This window comes from Nomascus leucogenys, chromosome 5 (assembly GCF_006542625.1).
Source record: "Nomascus leucogenys isolate Asia chromosome 5, Asia_NLE_v1, whole genome shotgun sequence".
Lineage (NCBI taxonomy): Eukaryota > Metazoa > Chordata > Mammalia > Primates > Hylobatidae > Nomascus > Nomascus leucogenys.
This window is the reverse complement of record NC_044385.1, coordinates 56,252,381-56,276,340: the sequence shown is the minus strand read 5'-3', so window position 1 is coordinate 56,276,340 and position 23,960 is coordinate 56,252,381. Positions and strand designations below refer to the sequence as shown.

The 23,960-nt window shown below is 46.7% G+C and overlaps 1 protein-coding gene across 4 annotated transcripts in view; it reads right to left on the bottom strand.

Annotated features, from left to right (window-relative positions):
- Nucleotides 1-5,453: 5,453 nt before the first annotated feature.
- The window catches only part of PIK3C2B (phosphatidylinositol-4-phosphate 3-kinase catalytic subunit type 2 beta), a 75,076-nt gene continuing 56,569 nt past the window's right edge, over nt 5,454-23,960 (bottom strand). For 2 of the 4 annotated variants that reach the window (XM_030813155.1, XM_030813156.1), the window contains 12 exons: nt 23,020-23,149; nt 21,776-21,912; nt 17,288-17,457; nt 16,642-16,798; nt 16,164-16,273; nt 15,049-15,250; nt 14,508-14,632; nt 12,753-12,870; nt 10,959-11,040; nt 10,468-10,574; nt 8,434-8,562; nt 5,454-7,859 (listed from right to left, as the gene is read on the bottom strand). In XM_030813155.1, coding sequence (XP_030669015.1) covers nt 7,671-7,859; nt 8,434-8,562; nt 10,468-10,574; nt 10,959-11,040; nt 12,753-12,870; nt 14,508-14,632; nt 15,049-15,250; nt 16,164-16,273; nt 16,642-16,798; nt 17,288-17,457; nt 21,776-21,912; nt 23,020-23,149 — 1,656 coding nt within the window. In that variant the 3' untranslated portion in view covers nt 5,454-7,670. The other 2 variants (XR_004030127.1, XM_030813157.1) reach the window with 2 other exon arrangements.

Here is a 23,960-nt window from a genome sequence, read left to right as displayed (position 1 = left end):
ATTAAAACTACCCCCTTGCCCTTCTACTCCCTGGCAAAACTCCAACCCTAGTTAAACCCAACTACTCACTCATTCTGCGCCTGCACCCTTGCAGCTAATCATTGCTTAAGATTGCTCAGGCATGCTGAGTGACTCACTTCATACTTGTGATCACAAATCTCATCGACGCCAGGCACTCCCACCACAGTTCCCTAGAAGCTTTGCTTCTCCTACACTCTGAGACTGTCTCACAATACTTCTTTCTTCAAATTTCCAGCATTTCCCATAAACACACATTCTCAGTTTATGATCACACTCATATTTCAAGAAAAAACAGATACAACTGGACATAAATCACCTCATCTTTCCCTGAACAAATCCACCGGCATCTGGACCCACATAATCTGCCTTCAATCCCGCCGCAACCCAAGAAACCTCCTGGATGCCATCCCTCCATTTTCACTTAAGGAATTCTGACCTCTCTTATCCCTTCTCCCTAGTAACATACATGTTTCTCTCACTAATAGATCATTCACATTTACATAACTTAATATCACCTATATTAAAAATAAAAAGACCACCCAGCATGGTGGCTTACGCCTGTAATCCCTACACTTTGCGGGGCCAAGGCAGGGGGCTTGAGCCAAGGCTTGAGCCCAAGTGTTCAAGACCAGCCTGGACGACATAGCAAGACCTTGTCTCTACAAAAATTTAAAAAGTTCTCTGGGCGTGGTGGCTCACACCTGTAGTCCCAGCTACTCGGGAGGTTGAGGTGGGAGGACTGCTTGAGCCAATGAGGTTGAGGCTGCAGTGAGCCAAGAACACACCACCCCCCTGCAGCCTGGGTGACAGAGCGAGACTCTGTCTCAAAAAAACATAAATAATAAAAAAAAAACCTTCCCTAGATACACACCCCTCCAAGCTGCACCACCAGAGTGAAACCTCTCAAGAGTTGTTAGTGCTTATGGTCTCCACTTTCTCTTCACCTATACTCTCCCCAGCCTACACCAATGTGGCTTTCACCCCCACCACTCATTCAGGCAGCTCTTATCAAGGTCACCAAGAACATTTTGCTATGTTCACTCCTCTTGACTGTTAGGGGTTGAATTGTGTCCCCCAAAAGATAAAGTCCTAAAGATAAAGTACTAAAGTCCCCTTAGTACCTGTGAATGTGATCTTATTTGGAAATAGGTTCTTTGCAGATGATCAAGTTAAGATGAGGTCATTATGGTGGGCTCTAATCCAAGATGACAACGTCCTTATAAAAAGAGGAGATTTGGACACAGACATGTGCATGTACATGGAGAGAATGCCACGGCAATGTGAAGGCAGAGATTGGGTTGATGCATATATAAGCCAAGAAATGCCAGATTGCCAGCAAACCTCCAGAAGCCAGGAGAGAAACATGGAACAGACTCTCTCACAGTCCTCACAAGGAATCAACCTTGCGGACACCTTGATTTTGGACTTCCAACCTCCAGAAATACATTGCTGTTTAAGCCTCTCAGTTTGTGACACTTTGTTATGGCAGCCCCAGGAAACTGATCATACTTTTCTTTAGGTTGCCAGGACACCATTGATCTGCTCCTCCTCCTCCTCTAAATGTTGGCCTCAATCCACCCACAGGCCTCTCTAACCTGGGTGATCTCATCTCATTCCATGGAATTAAACGCCACCTGAGTGCTGATGACTTCCATATCTAAACTTCCAGACTGACTTCCCTTGGGCTTCAGATTCCATTCTATTATTTCTCCACTTAGATTTCTATCACACATCTCAAACTTATCAAAATCAGAAGTCTTGATTCAGCTCTACTGAACCTCCCTCCCCACTCCCAGTAATTCCTCCAGAGGACTCTTTGCCTACATTCTGAGGCACCACATTGAGGAGTCATCCTTAGCTCCCCTTTCCCTCAATTCCATATGCAGTCCATCAGCAAGTCCTGTCAGCTCTACCTTCAAAATATATCCAGAATTTGACCACTTTCACCATCTCCAAGCCACCATCATTTCCCTCCTGGATTACAATAGCCTCCTCTTCTGCTTCCATTCTTGCTTCGAACAGCAGCCAGAAGAATGATCTCTTAAAACATAAATTAGATATTACCGTTTCTTTTTTTTTTTTTTCTTTTTTTGCGATAAGAGTCTCTCTGTTGCCCAGGCTAGAGTGCAGTGGTGTGATCTTAACTTACTGCAACCTCCACTTCCTGGGTTCAAGTGATTCTCCTGCCTCAGCTTCCTGAGTAGCTGGGATTACAGGCGTTCACCACCACACCTGGCTAATTTTTGTATTTTTAGTAGAGATGGGGTTTCACCATGTTGGCCAGGCTGGTCTCGAACTCCTGACCTCAGATTATCCACCCGCCTTGGCCTCCCAAAGTGCCGAGATTACAGCCGTGGGCCACCGTGCCCGGCCTCTGCAGTTCCCTTTCTGAAAACCCCATCACCCTAAGAATAAAACCTGAAGCTCTGATTAACACTCAGATCAGATATCCTCTCTGAAGCCCACTCTGCCTGCCCCACCCCTTCTTATGCCACCTTGTCCGTATCACACTGCACTGTATTTATTTCCATGCCTGCCTCCCTTGAAAGACTGAGTTCCTTGAAGACAGGATCCACAACTTTGTTATCTGAGTAGCCACAGTACCGGACACCTCGCCTCACCCAGAGTAAGTCATTAGTGTTGCTTGTTGATCAGACACTTTAGACAAGTCCCAGCCACCAGAAAATTCCCTCCCAATTTAAAATGCTGCCTCATTTTTTCACCTTTCAAATCCAGTCTAATCTTTGCTCCCCAAATCTCGGCAAGCTGGACTTCTTCATTTTTGTCACCTCTCTTTGAACTCAGAAATCTGGGCCCCCTGGGCTGCTTTTGTTTCTTTTCTCCTTGGGCAACCCCTCTCTCTCATTCCCCACCTCTCTCATTCCCCACCTTTCTCATTCCCCCTCTCTCTCATTCCCCCTCTCTCTCATTCCCCCCCCATTCCCCCTCTTTCTCCCCTCATTCCCACCTCTCTCATTCCCCCTCTCATTCCCCCCATTCCCCTCTCATTCCCCACCTCTCTCATTCCCCCTCTCGCATTCCCCCTCTCTCGCATTCCCCCTCTCATTCCCTCTCTCTCATTCCCCCTCATTCCCCCTCTCATTCCCCCTCATTCCCCCTCTCATTCCCCCTCTCTCATTCCCCCCTCTCTCATTCCCCCTCTCATTCCCCCATTCCCCCTCTCTCTCTCTCATTCCCCCTCTCTCATTCCCCCTCATTCCCCCTCTCATCCCCCCTCATTCCCCCTCTCATTCCCCCTCTCATTCCCCCTCTCATTCCCCCTCTCTCATTCCCCCTCTCTCATTCCCCCTCTCTCACATTCCCCCTCTTTCGCATTCCCCCTCTCATTCCCCCTCTCTCTCATTCCCCCTCCCTCAGGAGGGTTCAGATTTCTACCTCATTTGGCCACGAAATTTCCTTCACTAAGACTCTTGGCCGATTCAAGTACTAACCTTTAAAAAGTCCATAGGGACTTGCCCAGAACTGCAGTGACACCTCAAGACCACCTAGAAATAAAGCAGGTAACACTTCCCACTGTTTACTACTGAAAAATCCCCTGGAAGCCCCCACAGAATTCCCCAGTATGAAACATGACTCCCCACTGGAGAGTTTTGAAGACTTCTGGGTACAATGCTTGAACAAGGGTCACTTCACTTCCATCCTGCACTTGGGGGATTCACTTCTGGGCTATGGTTATGCTGTAGTGGCTTCATAGTTGTGAGGCATCTCAAGTTTCAGTTTTTTCTCCTATAAAATGGAGTTGGTTAAATATTACTTGGTAGTAAACTTCTTTTTTTTTTTTTTTAAAGACAGTTTCACTCTTTTTGCCCAGGATGGAGTGCAATGGCGCAATCTCGGCTCACTGCAACCTCCGCCTCCTGGGTTCAACCGATTCTCCTGCCTCCGCCTCCCAAGTAGGTGGGATTACAGGCGCCCACCACCACACCCAGCTAATTTTTTGTACGTTTAGTAGAGATGGGGTTTCACTGTGTTAGCCAGGATGGTCTCAATCTCCTGACCTCGTGATTTGCCCGCCTCGGCCTCCCAAAGTGCTGGGATTACAGGTGTGAGCCACTGTGCCCAGCCCTGGTAGTAAACGTCTTAAATGCAGAGAACTGTCTTAATTTACCTTGGTAAGCCCCAATCCCCTACCTAGAGTACAGGGCCCAGGAGGCATTCAATACAATGTATTTTTTTAATGAATGGAGGCATACCATTAGGTAGCACTAGTAAGAACTGTGAATGTTTGTTGCAGAATTCATGAATGAGCCATACTTACTGTCCAGGGCAGTTGTAATGGAAGATGATATCATGTATAAAAAGCACCCGAAATACCAATTAGACCAATTTAAGGGATTGTATTAAACATTGCCTAGGAGGGGTTGCACAAGGTTTGGAGTGCAACAAACCTGGGTTCAAACTCCAAGACTTATTGGCTGTGTGCCCTTAGGCAGGTTACTTCATCCCTCTGAGCTTCAGTTTCTTCATCTGTAAAATGGATAATGGTACACACCTGATCAAGTTGTTGTGAGGCTAGATTTAGCTAACAAATGTAAAACTGGTCAGTGCAGTGCACTAGTACATATAAAAGTTACCATTTGGTGGTATAAAAAACCATTATTATTTTCATCTCATACATCAGATGTTCAGATGTTTCAATGTAAACATTTGAACATCAACCAATCTTTTTTTTTTTTTTTTTTTGAGATGGAGTTTCACTCTTGTTGCCCAGGTTGGAGTGCAATGGCACAATCTCGGCTCGCTGCAACCTCCACCTCCCAGGTTCAAGCGATTCTCCTGCCTCAGCCTCCTGAGTAGCTGAGGTTACAGGCACGTGCCACCACGCCTGGCTAATTTTTGTATTTTCGGTAAAGACGGGGTTTCACTATGTTGGTCAGGCTAGTCTCAAACTCCTGACCTCAGGTGATTCACCCACCTTGGCCTCCCCAAGTGCTGAGATTACAGGGATGAGCCACTGTGCCCAGCCAAATATCAACCAATCTTTAAAATGATAGTTTCAGCTGGGTGCAGTGGCTCACACCTGTAATCTCAACACTTTGAGAGGACAAGGTGAGAGGGTTGCTTGGACTCAGGAGTTCAAGACCAGCCTGCGCAACGTAGCAAGACCTTGTCTCTACTAAAAATTACTTTTAAAAATTATGGGAGACTGAGGCAGGTAGATCACTTGAGCCCAGGAGTTCAAGACCAGCCTGGGAAACATGGCAAAACCCTGTCTCTACAAAGAATAAAAAAAATTAGCCAGACATGGTGGTGTGCACCTGTGGTCCCAGCTACTGGGAAGGCTGAGGTGGGAGGATGGATGGAGTCCGGGAGGTGGAGGTTGCAGTAAGCCTAGATCTCACCACTGCACTCCAAGCCTGGGCGACCAAGAGAGAGCCTGTGTCAAAAAAATAAATAAAATTATAGTTTCATTTTTTTTCTCAAATGTCATTTATTAGAAAATACAATTCCCAAGAAAGGAGATACAAGGGATTCTGGGAAGTGGGAAGTAAACAGTACACAGATCTCTTTAAATCAGGAGCATACAGGTCATAATAAAATGAGCTACAGGCACAAAGCCAGTAACACATTTATGGTCCGTTCATCTGGAAAAGTTTCACCACCCACTCCCCACTCCCCACTCCCCTTCCCCCTCCTGGAAGCAGCCAGCTTTATCCTTGGCATTTGAATTTTAGAGAAAATTTAAACTTCCATGCTGCCCTGTGGCTTCGGTCAATGGAGCTTCTTTCTCCAGTTATGGAATGAGTCAGCAAAACGGGGAGTTTCTGATCCTTGGAATTAGGGAGGGACAGTTTACAGAATGTCCTCATTTCACTCTTTTCCCAATCATGGGAAACATCCAGCCAATTCTGGCTTTAAAAGTTAATATCAAATTCAAAGTCCCTCCCTCCTTTTGGCAAGGAAGACAACCCTTTGGAGTGAAACACAAAAGAGCAAATGTAAAATTCATCTGGGGCTGGCCGGGCATGGTGGCTCCATGTAATCCTGTAATCCCAGCACTCTGGGAGGCCGAGGCAGGCAGATCACGAGGTCAAGAGATAGAGACCATCCTGGCCAACATGGTGAAACCCCGTCTCTACTAAAAATACAAAAATTAGCTGGGCATGGTGGCACATGCCTGTAATCCCAGCTACTCGGGAGGCTGAGGTAGGAGAATCGCTTGAACCTGGGAGGCAGAGGTTGCAGTGAGTTGAGATCATGCCACTACACTCCAGCCTGGTGACAGGGCGAGACTCCGTCTCCAAAAAAAAAAAAAAAAATCCATCTGGTAGGGAATAAAGAATATGAAGAGATAAGAGACTCAGTCTCAGTCTCTCCCTTTGGGCTCCTGAGCTTAGCTCCAGGGGAATAATCACAACTCCAATCCAGCCTCCTACTGACCAAAGAAAAATCATGGGGCAAAAAACAACAGTTTTGATGGAATCCCCCACCCCATGCCCCTTTCCTTCAGATAGGGCATCCCTTTGGCTCCAGACTAAATAGGTTTATGGCCCCACAGAATGAGGAAAAGTCTTATAAAAACGGTGACAGAAATGGAGTTTGGGAGGGAAGCAGCACAGCAGAAAGAAGTGGGGAGCGATGGATGGGGAATGCTTTCCAGAGGCTACCTAGCAAGCAGTCAGTGGCATCTGCAGCCTAGATGGGCCACGATGCTCTTGGGTGAAACTACATCTAAGGACTGAGTCAGTATTTTGTCCCACCAGAGAGAAATGAAGGGAGAGACCTATGGGGAAGCACCCCCAGCATATTCGTAGAGACCAGCTGACCCCCAGAAGGGCCAGGAGAATGGAGGCAAGGGGTAGAAAATGGTATTCAGGGCAAGTCCTAATAAAGTAGGGAAGACAAGAGGAAAAGTCCCCCCAAAAGAGCATGGGTCCCTGAATACGGGTCCTTAGCAGAACCCCAATACGGAAGGCCCTTCCTTACACATGTAGGTATCACAGCGCTCTCCTTTGGAGGCAAAATCAGAAAGGCCCAGTGGCGCAAGCCTCAGTCCAACACAGGCAGCCCTCCCCAACCCTCCCCAACCTGTCCTTAGAGAGGGCTCTGGCCTAGGACCCACTGGGCCCCTCCCCAAATAGTTCCTATAGCTAGAAAACAAAACAACAACAACAACAACAAAAAAAACCTAGGGAAAAGTCCAATAAGAACCTTAATCATACAAAAAGTCCAAATAGTCTTCCTCTCTTGCCTTCTGGGGCATAGGTATGTCCCTTCTCGCAAGGCTTCCTGTCCCAGTTAGGACAACATCACTATTTCATTTTTTAAAAATAAAAATTAAGATATCCACCCACCCACCCCCAAAATGCTACTTCATACAGCCCACCCCACACACTCCCCAAACCAAGCATTGCTCCCTTGACACAAGGTAAACTTAAAACTTTGCGACAACCTCACAGCCTCCAAGGGGCTGCTCATCACAACCAACCCACGTTCAGTCTCCAGAGGAAGAGACAGCAGAGCATGTCTTACTCTCCCTGCCTCCTACCACAGAGGCCAGAATCACCTGGACCGAGCTGGAGACCTGCCTAGGGCCCTGGCCCTTCACGAGGAAGAGTCTCATGGGAGAGTCCTCTCCCCCAGCTCCCGCCAGCAGCCTGGGATGCTGGGTGGTGGCTCTGCTGGGCTCATAAGGTGCCATGACTTCGAGATCCCAGTGCGAACCAGCCAGTCTTCTCCTGAGCCAGGTCCAGCTCTCGCAGGCGGATGTTCACCTCACCAAGGAGGACATTCTCCCAGAATCCCTGCTCACTCAGCACACTCAGCTGAAGCTCCCGCTGCTGCAGGTCTCCCTTGGGGATCCCATCATACACCAACTGCAAACATAGAGATGGGTGAGGGAAGTGGTGAGAGAAGGAACAAGAAGAATCCAGAGGGAACCCGAGAGAGGGAGATGGTAAAGTCTGTTGAGGGTTGATCCAGCTGAGGCTAGCATTGACCCTGCAGAGTCCCAGGTAATACCGAAGGTACACAAGGTACACAGACTCCAAGGGATGCATTAATGAACTCTGTTCTTTGCTCAGAGTTCAAGCAGGTGAGGGCTTTGTATTGGGGCCACTGCTTATTTTCAGCACAGGACTGGCAGGCTCCTCCTTCCCACAGGATAGGGCCAGACCCCAGCCATGAAATCCCAGCCCAAAAGGGCTGGCAAACTTTTTATGTAAAGGGACAGACAGTAAATATTTTTAGGCTTGATAAGCGATATGGTCTATGTGACAACTACTCAATCCTGCCATTGCAACATGAAAGCAGCCACAGGCAACACCTAAATCAGCAAGTACAGCCATGTTCTTAATACAACATCTTAATATGTTCTTCAATACGACTTTATCTAGGAGAACAGGTGCAGGTTGCCAACCCCTGCCCTACCCCACCATTTTCCCCACCCACCATCTCATTGTAGGTAGGATTGCAGGTTTTCCGGGCCACTTTGGTTTTCCTCTTAGTGGTTTTCTGAGGGTCAGGAAGGAGGTAAATTTTCACATAGGGGTCAGGGTCATTTCCATCCTGGAGCAGTTGCTACAATAGAATGAGAACCAAAAAATGTTAAGATTTTTAACATCTGTCTCTTCATCACCATTCCTGTGATCACACTCTGATCCAGACTCTCATCTGCCATGTGGCATCTTGCAATGCACAACTAATTTATTTGTCTGCTTCCAAGCTCACTCTATTGTGATAAAAATATCTACCATGATAACATCGTGTCCTATTAAAACATCAATTGGTTTGCCTATGATATCAAGTCTATACTTTTTATCCAAATCCTCAGGACATCCCATAATGTGCTCTGTTTTGAGTGAACCATCATGTTCCCAGGTATCTTCCTGCCATATCTACTATCCTTGTCTATTTTGTCATTTGGTCCACTTAACCCCTAAGAGGTAGAGACATGAGTCACAGAGATTGAGTTGCTTGCTCAAGGGCAGCCAACTAATGATTCACCCAGCCTGATCCTTTTAAAACCTAAGTCAGATCATGTCATGTCTCTGCTCAAAACCCATCTCATTCAGGGAAAAGGCCATGGTTCTTACTATCGGGGTGAGGTGCTGGTCCATCATACCCTCTCCAACCTCATCATCCACTCCTCTTGACTTTGCTCCATTGGCTTCAGCCGCTGGCCCCTTGCTGTTTCTGATGCACCCCTGGCAGGCTCCTGGCTCTGGGCTGTCAGATCTAACTGCTCCCTTTGCCTGGGAAAGTCTGCCCTCAGATGCATAAACATGGCTCCCTCCCTCACCTTCTCCATCTTGCTAAGACACCTCCTCAACAATGAGGCCTTCCCTGACCACTCTTTGCAAAGTCCACTCCCTTCATTCCATCCTAGCATTCCTTCTCTGCTTTATTTCTTGCCATAGCTCTTACTACCATCTTCTATGCCATGTATTTTACTTATCTGCCTGTCTGCCGTTTCCAACTAGAATGTAAGCCCCCTGAGGGCAGGGATTTTGTTTTGTTTTCCCCCATACCCAGAGCTAATGTATCAGTATATAGCAGGCACTCAAACATTTATTGAATGAATGAAGAATAAATGGATGAATGTTCATGCTCCTCCTGCCATATCCCACTGCCCCAACCTACACAAAATGCCTAACATAGGATGCAGCACAATGCAAGTATTCAAGTTCCCTTCCTGGCTGGGCGTGGTGGCTCACACCTATAATCCCAGCACTTTGGGAGGCTGAGGTGGGTGGAGCACCTTAAGTCAGGCATTCGAGACCAGTCTAGCCAACATGGTGAAACCCGGTCTCTAATTTTAAAAAATATAAAAATTAGCCAGGTGTGGTGGCATGTGCCTGTAGTCCCAGCTACTCAGGCTGAGGCAGGAAAATCGCTTGAACCCAGGAGGCGGAGGCTGCAATAAGCCAAGATTGCGCCACTGCACTCCAGCCTGGGTGACAGAGCAAAACTCTACTTCAAGAAAAAAAAAAGTTCCCTTCCTCTTCTAGTCACAATGTTCTTAGAACTCATACCAAAAATTTAGTAATTATATACTGCCTTGATCATGTTCAAAGGATGTCACGTGGCTGCTGAATCATTATAGCCAGGTAATGAGCCCCTTGGGCCTCTCCCTTATAATTACTATAATAATCATTATCTAATAAAACCAGGCATAGTGTTAAGTATTCCACAAGCATTATCTCATTTAATCCCCATAATGACTCTATGAGGTAGGTGCTTAACATTTTCCTCATTCTAATGAGGCTCAGAATGATTAGGTTACTTGTCAAAGACCACAGCTAAAAAAAGCTGTATCATGTATTGCCTAGTCATACCATAGGCTTGCTATGGTTATAGGTCCATGGTGGATGCTCAGTAGACTGTGGTGATTACCCGTATGACACAGGGCAGAGAAGGTCTGCCCAAAAAAGTAGCTCAAGAAAGATTAAAAAAGAAAAAAGTCAGGGCTGTGCAGGCACTTACCAAGCCCCGAATATGCATCACCATGATGAAGAGTTTATTGTTTTTGTAGGAGATGGACAGCTTCACCTCCCCTCCCACCTTTCCGACGGGCCGGGCCCATGTGCCATCTGTAGGGACAAATGAAACCAAGAAGGGTCAAGAGGCCAGGCAGGTGTTTCTGTTTTCTTTCTGAACCCCCTTGCCCCAGCCTCTCCACGTCAGGTTTCTGATACTCATGAGGCATCTACATAAGTGTAGTCTGAATGTGGTTAGAGTTAACTGGGTTGGGATGGGTCTGAGGATATAATCAACTGAATATCCACCCTGTGGGGAACCCAGGTAAGGAGCTATGGACCCCACAGCCTGGGTGGGAAACTAGATTCCCTGGAGAGTAAGAAAAGGAACAGGAGGCAAGTCAAGGAGAGAGAACTGAGAAGAGGTTGGGGCAGAAGCAGTTACCCTTGGGGTAGTTCAGAGGAGTTGGCAGGAAGGTCTCAGAGAAGATACTGTACCTGAGGACTTAGGAGCTGGGCTGGTGCCCATAGCCTTCTCATCCCGGGGCAGTGGGTGGAAGAAGGTGTACACCAAATCACACTGGAACAGAATCAGAAACAGGGCCATTCTTCAATAAGACAATGGCCCAATACAAAAAGGAAGGGGACTGTTCCAGATTTAAAAAGACTGAGGAAACATAACAACCAACAACATGCAGTTCTTATGTGGATTATAGCTCTAACAAGCCAACAGTAAAAGGAATTTGGGGGATGATAGGGAAATTTTGAATATGGACTATGTACTGAATAATATAATAATACTGTAGTTACATTAAAAACAAGGCTTTATTGTTTAGAGATGCATAGTGAGTATTTAGGGGGTACAGTATTATGATATCTGTAATTTACTTTTTTTATTTGTTTGAGATGGAGTCTCGCTCTGACACCCAGGCTAGAGTGCGGTGGGTCAATCTCAGCTCACTGCAACCTCAGCCTCCCAAGTAGATGAGATTACAGGCATGCGCCACCATGCCCTGCTAAGTTTTGTATTTTTAGTAGAGACATGTTGGCCAGGCTGGTCTCAAATTCCTAACCTCAGGTGATCCACCTACCTCGGCCTCCCAAAGTGCTAAGATTACAGGCATGAGCCACTGCACCTGGCCTGTTATTTATTTTTAAATACTTCATAAAAAATAGAAGAAGCAAATATAGCAAAACGTTAAGTGTTTAGGTGATGGATATATAGGTGCTAATTATATTGTTTCTCTACTTTTCTGCATGTTTCAAAGTTTTAACACTAAAAAGTTTAAAAAGAAAAAACAGGCCGAGTGCAGTGGTTCATGCCTGTAATTCCAGCACTTTGGGAGGCTGAGGCCAGAGGATCGCTTGAGCTCAGGAGTCTGAGACCAGCCTGGTGACATAGTGAAACCCTGTCTTTACAAATAAAAATACAAAAACTAGCTGGGTGTGGTGGCCCATGCCTACAGTCCCAGCTACTCAGGAGGTTGAGGCGGGAGGATCGCTTGAGCCTGGGAGGTCGAGGCTGCAGTGAGCTGTGATTGTGCCACTGCACTCCAGACTGAATGACAGGGCAAGATCCTGTCTCAAAAAACAAACAAACAAACAAACAAACAACTGTGTGAAAATACTCACTTGAACATTAATGGAAAAAAAAACACATACTCTAAATATCTTTCAAAAATAAAATGGTTAAGATTATGGTACTGCAAGTTGGTGTCTGGAGGAACAGATATTTAAAGTTATAGCATATGCATACTATAAACGCTAAGGGAAAAAAGCTCAGAACCTAGAGTTATACTTAAGCTATGACCACTATAAAACTGTAAAAATCATGCTTGCATATGGACAAATAGGAAGGGAACATGGACAATAGGGGCAGATGATTTGTTAAAGTATTTAGTAATAGGATTCCTCATGACTTTGTTAGGGCCATTATAATACTATCTGTTTAAAAAAAAATCTAGGTTGATAATACATACTCAACCTGCTCAAAAAATTTTTTCCTCAAAGAGGAGCCTCCCTTTCTGAGGCTCTGCTCATTCTCATCATTCTCAGACCATGTGCCTGGATGCATTCATGTTTCTGTTTAATTGCATTTCTGTGTATAACCCTGTGAGGCTGGACCCACCCTCCTCCTGTCTTCTGCAGACTGGAGCATTGGTCATTCAGCCCACAGACCCCGAAGTGCCAAGTCCTGTTGCTGACTCCTAGTGCCCCCGGATGCTTCCACCCCTGCCTCCCCAACCACCCCCACCAGCCTGGACAGCCTGGAGGAGAGGCAAGCCCACCCACCTCGGCCACCTCGGGGGGTGCGTGGATCAAGTGCCAGATGTAACCGTTTAGCTCCTCCCTCCGCCTCTCGGCCACCGCCTCTCCCCGGGAGCGGCCGATCACGAAGCGACTAGGGAAGCTGGCGTGGCAACATAGGCAGTGGGGATGCAGGAGGTGAAGATGGGGAAAGAAAATGGACACAATGGGCTTTTTTCACATTTCATTTGCATTTCCAGTCCCCTAGCACCCATTTCCCAGCAGCCTCCATTTCTGGGGACCCTCCCAATTCCTCCTGTGCTGCGCATCTGTGCCCAGGTCTGACACCTGCTCAGCATCTCACGCCTACATTTCCAAGGGCCCCAGACAAGAAAACCAAACAGCGGGCCAGAGTCCTGTGGCTCCCCAGAAATGGCTCGGGAGCCCTCAGTTTCTCCCATCAATGTAAAAATCCTTTTTTTTTTTTTTTTTTTTTGAGATGGAGTCTTGCTCTGTCACCCAGGCTGGAGTACAGTGGCACAATCTCGGCTCACTGCAACCTCCACCACCTGGGTTCAAGCGATTCTCCTGCCTCAGCCTCCCCAGTAGCTGGGATTACAGGCATGTACCACCGCGCCCAGCTAATTTTTGTATTTTTAGTAGAGGTGGGTTTCACCACGTTGGCCAGGCTGGTCTCAAACTCCTTAGCTCGTGATCTGCCTGCCTCAGCCTGCCAAAGTGCTGAGATTACAAGCACGAGCCACTGCACCCAGCCAAAAAATTCATTTAAAAAGTTGTTTGTTTGTTTTGAGACTGAGTCTCGCTTTGTCGCCCAGGCTGGAGTGCAGTCACGTGATCTCAGCTCACTGCAACCTCTGCCTCCCGGGTTCAAGCGATTCTCCTGCCTCAGCCTCCTGAGTAGCTGGGATTATAAAAGCATGCCAACACACTAATTTTTGTATTTTTAGTAGAGATGGGTTTCGCCATGTTGGCCAGGCTGCTCTCGAACTCCTGACCTCAGGCAATCTGCCCACCTCGGCCTCCCAAAGTGCTGGGATTACAGGCGTGAGCCACTGCGCCCGGCCTGAAAAGTAGTTTTTAAAAAAATTGCAGTAAAATACGTGTAACATAAAATTTGCCATCTTAACCATTTTTAAGTGTACAGTTCTGTGGAATTAACCATATTCACATTGTCGTGCAACCATCGCCACTATCCAACTTCATAGCTCTTTTCATCTTGCAAAACTGAAGCTCTGTACCCATTAAACAACCAAACCTCCCTCCCCTCAGACCTGGGCAACTAGCTTTCTACTTTCTGCCTCTAGGAATCTGACTGCTCCAGGTAACTCAGATAAGTGGAATCACGCCGTTTTTGTCTTTTTGTCACTGGCTTATTTCACTTAGCAGAATGTCCTCAAGGTCCATCCACGTTGTTACCCGTGTCGAAATTTCCCTCCATTTTAAATGCTAAATAATATCCCACTGTATGTACATATGACATTTTGCTTATCCATTTGAAAAATGGTGTAACTCTTTAAAAAATTAGAAATTTTGAAACATCAGATTCAACCACGCCTTCCTTTCTGTCCAGTGGGCCCGGAGTGAGAGCTCTTGCGTGCAAGGAGAGCTCGGCCAGCAGGGGGAGCACTTATCATCAAACTCCATACCAGGCCAAGCAAAGCAGGCAGATGTTTAGTCCAAAACGGTATTTTCTGCCCCTGCAGTCCTGCCCACCTCCCATCCCGTATCCTTTCCCCCTCCCCCACATCCCTCTGTGCAGATAGTAAAGGGGGCAGCTACCTGGGCAAGTGGGAAGAAGGGAAGAGCAGCCGCAACTTATTGTGTAATTCCTGGAACTCCTCAAACGTCCGCTGGATATAGGTGGCCTCGTGAGTGTTCTCTCGCATCACCTTTACCACATATATCTGCAAAGGTCCACATCTTAGGGTGTACCTGCCGAGCCCTCTGCACCCAGCGAAGGCTGTAGGAAAGGTCCGGAAGTGTATGCATGTGCTGAGGGGAGGGACACATTTCCAGAAGGAAGAGAGCAAGAGTCTCTCCAGTGGAGACAGATGATAGCACATACACAGGAATCTAAAAGCAGACTTCCCACATATGTTGCCGGGATCCTTGACTCAGAGGAAATAACCATCCAATTCAGCTCCCCAATTCTAGGCAGGTCACGTGAGCAAAGGAGAGGGAAGTGGTCCAGGACTGCTCCCAGCACAGGATGCTCGGTCAACTCCTGTGCCCACTGTGCAAGTGTGAAAAAAGTCAGGACCCCAGTAAGCCAGGGTCAGCAGAGAGCAAGAAAGGGGGTCAGATTGGAGAAAACACTCACATAGCCTTTGTTGGGGTGGAAGATCTTCTCATGGCGGCAGAGGAAAACATCACTGATTCGGCCAGAGCTCTTGAGGGTGTGTGTTCGGGAGGCAAAGGAGAGGGTCAGCCGGTCATCTGAGCCCGTGAACTTCATCTGAGCCAGATTATGGATGAAAAAATTGAGCTTTGTGGCTACACTGCCCAGGCTGGACTCAATCAACCTGGCAGGAGGACAAGAAAAGAGGATATAACCATGAACCCAAATTCCTGCTGCCTCGACAGGGTTGTTCCAAGGAATATTTCTTACTCCTGAGACTAACAATCAGCTCAGATCAAACCATTTTCCTGTGTCATATCCTCATAAAGCAAACGACTGGCACACAATTATCTCATGCAATTTGCTCACGTGAACCCTAGGGTCTTATCTCCTCCCCTGGCTGCCCACCTGAGCCAAAGACCATCAAACCAAGGTAGAAAGGAACTAGGAACTCACTCTCTCTGTGTAAATGTCTAAATATCGTGGTCAAAAAATTTCAAGGTTCATTACAATAGAACCTCACCAAGCATTGTTTAATCTAGAGATTTCAATTCAGAGGGAGAGGTCCTGTGTTAGGAGACCTAATAGAGAAAGTTTAATTCTCTGAGTTCCAAAAAGAGTGGAGAACATTATCTACACGGACCACATTTTGTAGGCATTCATAGATAAACACATCCTTGCTTTCACACACAGTGTGCCTAAAAACATTGTCAAATATGAGGAGACTGAATCATGGAACTCCACGTTTTGGCAAGGGGGAAGGATCTGACCAAGAAAGTTAAAAATTATTACAAAAGCCACATTATACATTGCCCCATAGACAAAGTATTTGACTGGGACCTAGTGAGAATGTAGATAAGAGTGATGGCAATACCCTTGTGTGCAAAGGTTAGCACCAAAACACAGATGGGAAACCAAGGATGAGAGAAGCAAAATTATTTACCTAAATCACGGGCAAAGTTGGGACAATATATCCACGTGGTCAGTTCTAGGCTCTAGCATCTGAGCTAAGCCTTTCACCTTTCCCCAGTCCTCCTCCTGCAGGCTAGGAATTAATCAGGGTGGGCATTGCTGATTCACTCAAGGAATCATGTTACCTAGTGAAGTAGGTAGTGGCATTGGCCTCTGTGTCCTGAGGCCTCAGGGCATCGTACACATACTTGAGGTCCTCCAGGTCTGAGAGCTCAGGGATCCCACAGGACAACATCTAAAAGGAGCAGAAAGAAGAAGAGAGGGTGCCTGTAACAACAGAGAATTCTTGCTGCTTCTCCACCTTTAGGCAAGGTTTTCTACAGCTAGGCTCCCTAACCCTTCTAGAGGGAGGTAGACAGATGCTGTGGGCAGTGGCTGGAGGGCCACAGGAACTGACGGGCTGGAGCAGGGAGTCAGGCACCTACACGGACATCACTGTTCCTCAGGTAGTCTGGGTCCCTGCCTTTATCTAGGGCAGGCAGGTATTCAGTTGGGGCTCAGAGAGGTAAATCTCTAGAAATCCTCTGCAGCAAGACAGGGAAGTCTTAAAGATGGTGCCAGATAAGAAGAAGAAGGTATTCGGAAAGGGATGGAGCTCCTCACCAGGCCCAGAAGGTTGAGGAAGAGGTGGGTGTGCTTGCGAATGAGGTTGTAGGCTTGGCAGCAAAGGTCAACAAAATCATGGAAGCGGCTGGAAGGCTTGTCACCCCCGTTGATGACATACGCCATGTCCGAGGTGAAGACAAAGGGGGCACGGTCCCTGAGCCAAGGGGAACATACAGGTAGAAGGTCAACATGGAGGAGGAAGCCCACCATATGGGCTGCATCAGGGGTCAGTTTCCCTCATCCCTCATCACGTGGACACACTGGATAGATGGGGCTCTAACTTTTTTCTTTGTTCCTTTCCTACCTTAATCTTAAAAGATCTCTGTATCCTTCATTGGTTCCTTATCTGTGAGCTGGCAATATTTTTTTCTGGATATCTGATTGCATTCCTTTTTGCTACAGTTTGGTTCATTTCCCTTTGTACAGTCCTTGGTAGGGAAGAACAGCTGGTTCCCACATTCTTCTGCAAGGCCCTGCAAGGACTTGACCTCTTTATCAGTCTTCTCTCCTCCAATGCTGCTCAGCCCCGGGACCATGATCTGAGGCCCAGCTGCTTCCATCATGGGCTTGTGTCCCAGCTCTGAACCACTGTTGCTCACCTCCTTGCCCTTCACTCACAACCTGGCTTCAGGAGATCACTTACCGCTTGATGTTGCCAAACATCTGGGCATGGCCCAGGAAGCGGCCAAAATCAATGTGGAACATGTGACCAGTGGTCTTCAGCATGATGTTGTCGTTATGTCGGTCACAGATGCCCAAGACGTACGTGGCCACGCAGCAGCCAGCGCAGGAGTAGATAAAGTTCTCCACAGCCTGGGAGGGGTCAAGGCAGATGGGAGGAGAGGACATAAAGCTGGCTTGGAAGGACTCCAGGGGCCACAGCCAGACAGAACTCAGCCAGCCCTGGCCTCTCTCTCTTCTGTGAACCCCAACAGTGTCTCACATCTGCCTGTTCATCCTTCATCATGTACTTACACACTTATACACAGAAACATCTCCCATGTCTTATGGAGAAGATGGAGGTTTATATGTATGTTTATCTTCACCACTTCATCTGAATACCATCTTCTCTTTTCTTTCTCCTAGGGAGATTGGTTGGAAAGACAGTGGACCGATCCAAGAGCCCAGTCTTGATCAGCCCAGGCTGAGGGGACCTTAAGAGATGGGAAGACTGTCATTTACAACTTCCCCAACTGGCCATGATGATCTTAAGTACAGCCACTGAGGCAGCCAACTTAAGAATCTCTTCCTGACCCTGCTCAGAATTCTGTCATCCTTCTTCCTGCCCCAAATAAAATTCCCATTTCCAGAGTTCTTGGTAACAGCTAAATGCTAATCTAATTAAAGTCACTGCACTCCAAAGAAGAGCTGAGGCAGCTTAACACGTCTAGAGAGTGTTTTACACTTGAATATGAGACATCTCTAGTTGGTAAAATATGTTAGAGATATTTCTGAGTTTAAAGCAGGAGAGGAGTGGTGAGGGGTTGACTCCATCTTATTTTGTCTGGTCAACATCCATCCCCTTATCTGTCTTTCCAGAAAGAAAAACTACATGGAATGAGGAAATAGACCACTCCTGCCTTCAAAATCCTCTTCGTGAGGTTTGTAGAATTCCTAAGAACTCAGGAAAGACATCAGCAGAGACCAATGATCGTCATAGACAGGTAGGAATATGAAATTAGGAATGAGGGAAAGCTTGCTAGATATGGAATGCCTGCCCTCCTTGCCTCCTTCCATAAATTTCCACCCATCATCCTTCAATGACCTTAAGTCTCATATCTTTCCAGACCTTCCCAGCTCATACTGACTTCTCCTCCTCCGAACCCCTACAGATGCACTGTCACCTCCATTCATACAGTGCTGACTTTGTCCTTTCAGTCCCATGGGGTTTAGAGATCTGTTCTCCTAACAGCTTCTCGCCTGTTTCACAAGGCCTATTGCAAAACTAGCTCCACACAGAATGCACCCATCCAGCTACTTGTCGAATTACAACCTGATGATGGATCCACCAGAAACTAAGAATGGAAAGGTTGTAAAGAAATCACAGCATTCATCTTCTGGAAGAAAAAGACTATTTCTAAGAAAGTAAAATAAATGAATAAAAGCACTTAATAAGGAGCATAACACGTAACTCCCAGTCTTGACCTGGATCTCTATCAAATCCTCTCCCTGTCACAGATGCTCTTTCTACCTTAAATGAATCCTATTTTGGCTGAGAAAATAGCTGTGTGCCTGTGGGTAAATGACTAAACTCTTTTCACCTCCCTAAGTTATGCAGGGTGTTAGCCGCTTACTGGCAAGAAGTCTCACTCTATAAGGGGCGCTCTGCCTCCTGATTTCAGGGGTTTCACGTGAGGGTGTGGGATACTCTCTTGCTGAGTAGGTGGCCAAGAGAAAATACCTCTAGTTTCTTTCTTCTGGAAGTCATCAAATGAAACTACCAGCATTGCTGGGAGTGGTGGCTGATGCCTGTAATCCCAGCACTTTGTTAGGCTGAGGTGGGTGAATCTCTTGAACCCAGGGGTTCAAGACCAGCCTGGGCAACATGGCAAAACCCCATCTCCACAAAAAATAGAAAAATTAGCTGGGCATGGTGGCACACGCCTGTAGTCCCAGCTACTCGGGAGGCTGAGGCAGGAGAATCACATGCACCCAGGAGGTGGAGGTTGCAGTGATTGTGCCACTGTATTCCAGCCTGGGTGACAGCGTGAGACCCTGCCTCGAGAAAAAAGAAACTACCAGCATTATTCTTGCAGAAAGGCTAGAAGGGCAGAGAAGCTATCTTTGAAAGACTGAGATTAAACATGAACATGCAGAGTTAGTTTCTCTCTGTGTGTATTCTCGTACATTCTTCTGTACATTTATTTTTATAATATTCTTGTACATTCGTCTGTACATTTATTATTATTTAGTATTATTTCCATACATTTACACATATATGACGATTACATTGGCAGGGAGTAATCAAAACTCCAGCACCTAGTACAGTGCCTCTGCATATGGGTGTTTAATACCTGAAAAATGCATATTAGTATAAAGAGTAAGTATATGGGAGGTTGGTAGTAGAAAGGAAAAAAATCATTACTCTTCTCCAAGGGTAGAGGGCCTTGAAATGTATAGCATAGAGCAGCAGAGTTTCGAGGAATGAGAAGGGAAGAAATGACTTTCCAGGTAAAGGAAATATTATTGCCTACAGTACTGCAGAAATGAAATTAGTAGCCCCCCCTGCCCCACCGCATGATCCAGCTAGTAGCCTAGCTGGAGCATAGGTTAGCATAAGATGGTAGGTTGCAGTGGATGGGCTTACAGGAGTCAGCAGGGCTGGATTATAAAAAGGCTCTGTGTGCAATGCTATCTGTTAAGACACACGGAGGCTTTGAAGACTTATCTGCACTTAAAAAAAAAAAAAACAGCTGGGCACTGTGGCTCATGCCTGTAATCCCAGCACTTTGGGAGGCTGAGGTGGGTGGATCACCTGAGGTCAGGAGTTCACGACCAGCCTGGCCAACACGGTGAAACCCCTTCTCTACTAAAAATACGAAAATTAGCTGGGCATGGTGGTGCACGCCTATAATTCCAGCTACTTGGGAGGCTGAGGCAGGAGAATCGCTTGAATCCAGGAGGTGGAGGTTGCAGCGAGCCAAGATTGTGCCATTGCACTCCAACCTGGGCAACAAGAGCAAAACTCTGTCTCAAAAAAAAAACAAACAAAAAAAACCACCTCTGAAATCAAGCAGAGGCTGGCTCTAGATGGAAGAGAGGCATTCCAGTGGTTCGGGGGACCGACAGCAAAGAGCTGAACAAAATCAATGGTAACAAAATAGGAAGAAGAGGACAGATTTGAGAGATAGCTGGAAAGAAGAATAAACAGAGCTTGGTACAGAAGTGAGATAGAGGGAAGCATCAGGAAGACTGTGGCTTTGGCTTGGGTAAATGCACAGAGAGAGTCACACCATTGACTAATAGCAAACACAAAAAGCAGGTTTCAAGAGGCAAAGGAGAGACAGCAGGCTCAGTTTTGCCTACGCAGAGTTTGAGACGTGGGTGAAACATAGGTGGAAAAGTCCAGCAAGAAAGTGGCTATAGAACCACCTGGAGGAAGTGAAGAGGGCTAGAGGAATGGCTTCGGAGGTCATCAAGATATAGGTGGTAGCTGAAGTAATAAGAGGATGAGCTGGCGCAAGAAGAGTGCAAAGAGGGCCCAGCAGGCCAGGAATTAAGCCCTGGGGAACACAAACACTGAAAGCCATTTAAGATCATCTAATTACACATTCACTAAACAATGTTCTGATTACACCTTGGCTGCCCATGCTGGTTTTCCCTCCAGGATAAAGTACATTGATCAATATAAATCAGTATTTGGGTCCCTTGAAGTTAAAATTATATGAATTAGCATTCTGGCCTATAGCCAGTCCCTTGTGAGTTTGGTTATTGTGATTTGTTCCTTCCCAGTGTCCCTTCTTCCCTCAACCTAATTAACCGAGAGACTAGAGTTGTGAGGCTGGGAACAGGCCATGGACCCTAGCAGGCTACCAAGGCCCTACCACCCAGGAAAGCTCCACTTCTAATCTAACCTTCTTTCATCAGGAACCAGCCAGCCCTGTTTTCACTCGTCTCTGTCTCATATCTAACCTCAATCCTAGCTTTGAGTTACAGCCTTGCCACACATCAGCTCCATAACTAGGAATGAATGAGTGAATCTTAATTCACAGCTATGAAAAGAAGGGGCTGGCATAAAATGATCTCTAAAGTCTCTTCCAACCAACTCTTCTTCTAGAAAGTACCACCGAACCCTCCGAGAACAAAAGGGAACTTGAACAGGATCCACAACTGGGAGGGATACAGATAGGCTCTCAAAAGCTGGCGCCTCCTCCAAGACTTAATCTGCTAGGAGAACTCAGTGAAAGTTTCTCAGTCCAGTATCAGGGGATTTTCTCAACCAGCTTACAAGAGGCATTTGAGTGAGTCACCCCTAGATATTTGGAGGCACCAGTCAACCAAGAAAGGGTAGGTCCTTCTACCAACAAAGCTGAGCTGTCTTCTCTGAGCAAATGCGGGTCTTGTGGTTAAAGAGCTGTGTGCCGGCATCAGGCACACACACACCAGACACACTCCTCACCCACAACCCTACCTTCTCATACTCGTCCTCCCCAGGGTTGTGTTTCTGCAGCCAGTCTGCCAGGGGCCGGTCCTTAAACGAGCCGGTCACCCCATGCTCCACCTGGATCTTACGCAGGGTCTCAGCATTAGGGATCATCTCCACCATCCCTGTGAGGGGAGAAATGGGGGTCACGTTCCAGACCAGAATGAAGGGCACTGCAGAGAGAGGACTACAAGGACTGCGCTCATGCTTCCCTATAAATTAAGCTGTAAGGCATTTGGACTAAGTCTGATAATAATAGGAAAAGAATAACCATAGAAAGGAAGGTCATTCCCACATTTCCTATTCCATAGTGTGACTTTTTGGTCTCTCCAGTTCATAGCTGCTGCTCCCTTTGTTTTTAGCTTTTACTATGGGAATTTGAAAACATATATCAGAATAAAAAGAATGGTATCATGAATTCACATGTAACTATCACCCAGCTTCAAAAATTATCAACATTTTGCTAATCGTTTGCTAATCACACAACCCTATTTCTCCACTCCCTGCTACCTTGGTTGGAGTATTTTAAACCAAATCCCAGATACTTTATTTCACTCATAAATATTTCAAGTGTAATTAACAAAGACACCAGCCATTGTCACATCCAAAAAATTAACAATCACTCTTTAATCTAACTCAATCTATATTCAAATTTCCCCCAACTGTCTCTCTCCTTCTCTCTCTCTCTCTATATATTTTTTCACACAGGGTCTCACTCTGTCATCTAGTCTGAAGTACAGTGGCACCATCATGGCTTACTGCAGCCTCGAATTCCTGGACTCAAGCGATCCATCTGCCTCAGCCTCCCGAGGAGTTGGGACTGCAGGCACATGCCATTAGGCCCGGCTAATTTTTTATAATTTTTATTAGAGATGAGCTATCTAGGTTGGTCTCAAACATTCCTGAGCTCAAGCAATTCTCCCATCTCAGCTTCCCAAAGTGCTGGGATTACAGGCATGAGCTACCATACCTGGCCCAAAAAATATTTCCTTACAATTGGTTTGTTTTCATCAGGATTCAAAGTCTACACAATATGCTTGGCTGTCACGGCACCAAGTCTGTTTTACTTTATACTCCCATGCCTCCCTTTTCAGGCTATCCCACAGCTTCTCATGAAATAATCTTGCCCTTTTCACTTTCCTGGAGGAGGACACAGTTTGTGTTGGCAATGGGCAGGAGGACAATAAGTAAAGGGGTCCCCGCCTCCACCCTCACCCCTACTCCCAACTGACCTCTGCCCCGGCCAGTGGAGAAGCAGCGGAAGATGACCATGCGCATGTCCAGCCCCTCCTGGACCCAGATCTTGCTCATGATGCGAATCATCTGCAGCGTTAGCATGTCCTGGCGAAGGTCGTCCCCACACTGGATGGATGGAGAAAGTGACCAGATCCAATCTCCACTGCCTCCCCAGCTCTCAGGTCTCCCAAGTGCTCAACTTTGGCCCTAAACTAACAGTGACAGGGAGTTCCCCAGCCTCAGACCCCTGACGTGCTCACTCAGCTCACACCAGGTCAAAGATGGCCCGGGAAGCTTCCAGTTTGCCCATGTGTTGTTCCAGCTTGTCCCTCAATCCCATGGCCCCATCTGAATTAAATCCACGGTCTGCTTCTGCATGCAGCCCCTCTGACCATCGGGCCTTTTTTTTTTTTTTTTTTTTTTTTTGAGACAATGTCTCACTTTGTCACCCAGGCTGGAGTGCAGTGGCACGATCTCGGCTCACTGCAACCTCTGCCTCCCAGGTTCAAGTGATTCTCATGCCTCAGCCTCCCAAGTAGCTGGAATTACAGGTGCCTGCCACCACGCCCAGCTAATTTTTATATATATATATTTTTAGTAGAGATGGGGTCTCACCATCTTGGCCAGGCTGGTCTCAAACTCCTGACGTCAAATGATCTGCATGCCTCAGCCTCCCAAAGTGCTGGGATTATAGGCATGAGGCACCACACCCAGGCCATCAGGCCTTTTTTAAACTTGAACGTTTACACTTTGGATTTGGAACTTGCGCATAGCAAATATATAAGTTACTAAGTCACATGCATGTATTTTGTCTCCCCCATTAGATTATATGCTCTGAGACTATCATTTACTTCTCAGAATTGTGGATACATCAGAGTTAGAAGGGACCTTAGGGTTCATCTAGTTGGACCTGCACCTGATACATTAATTTCCTCTT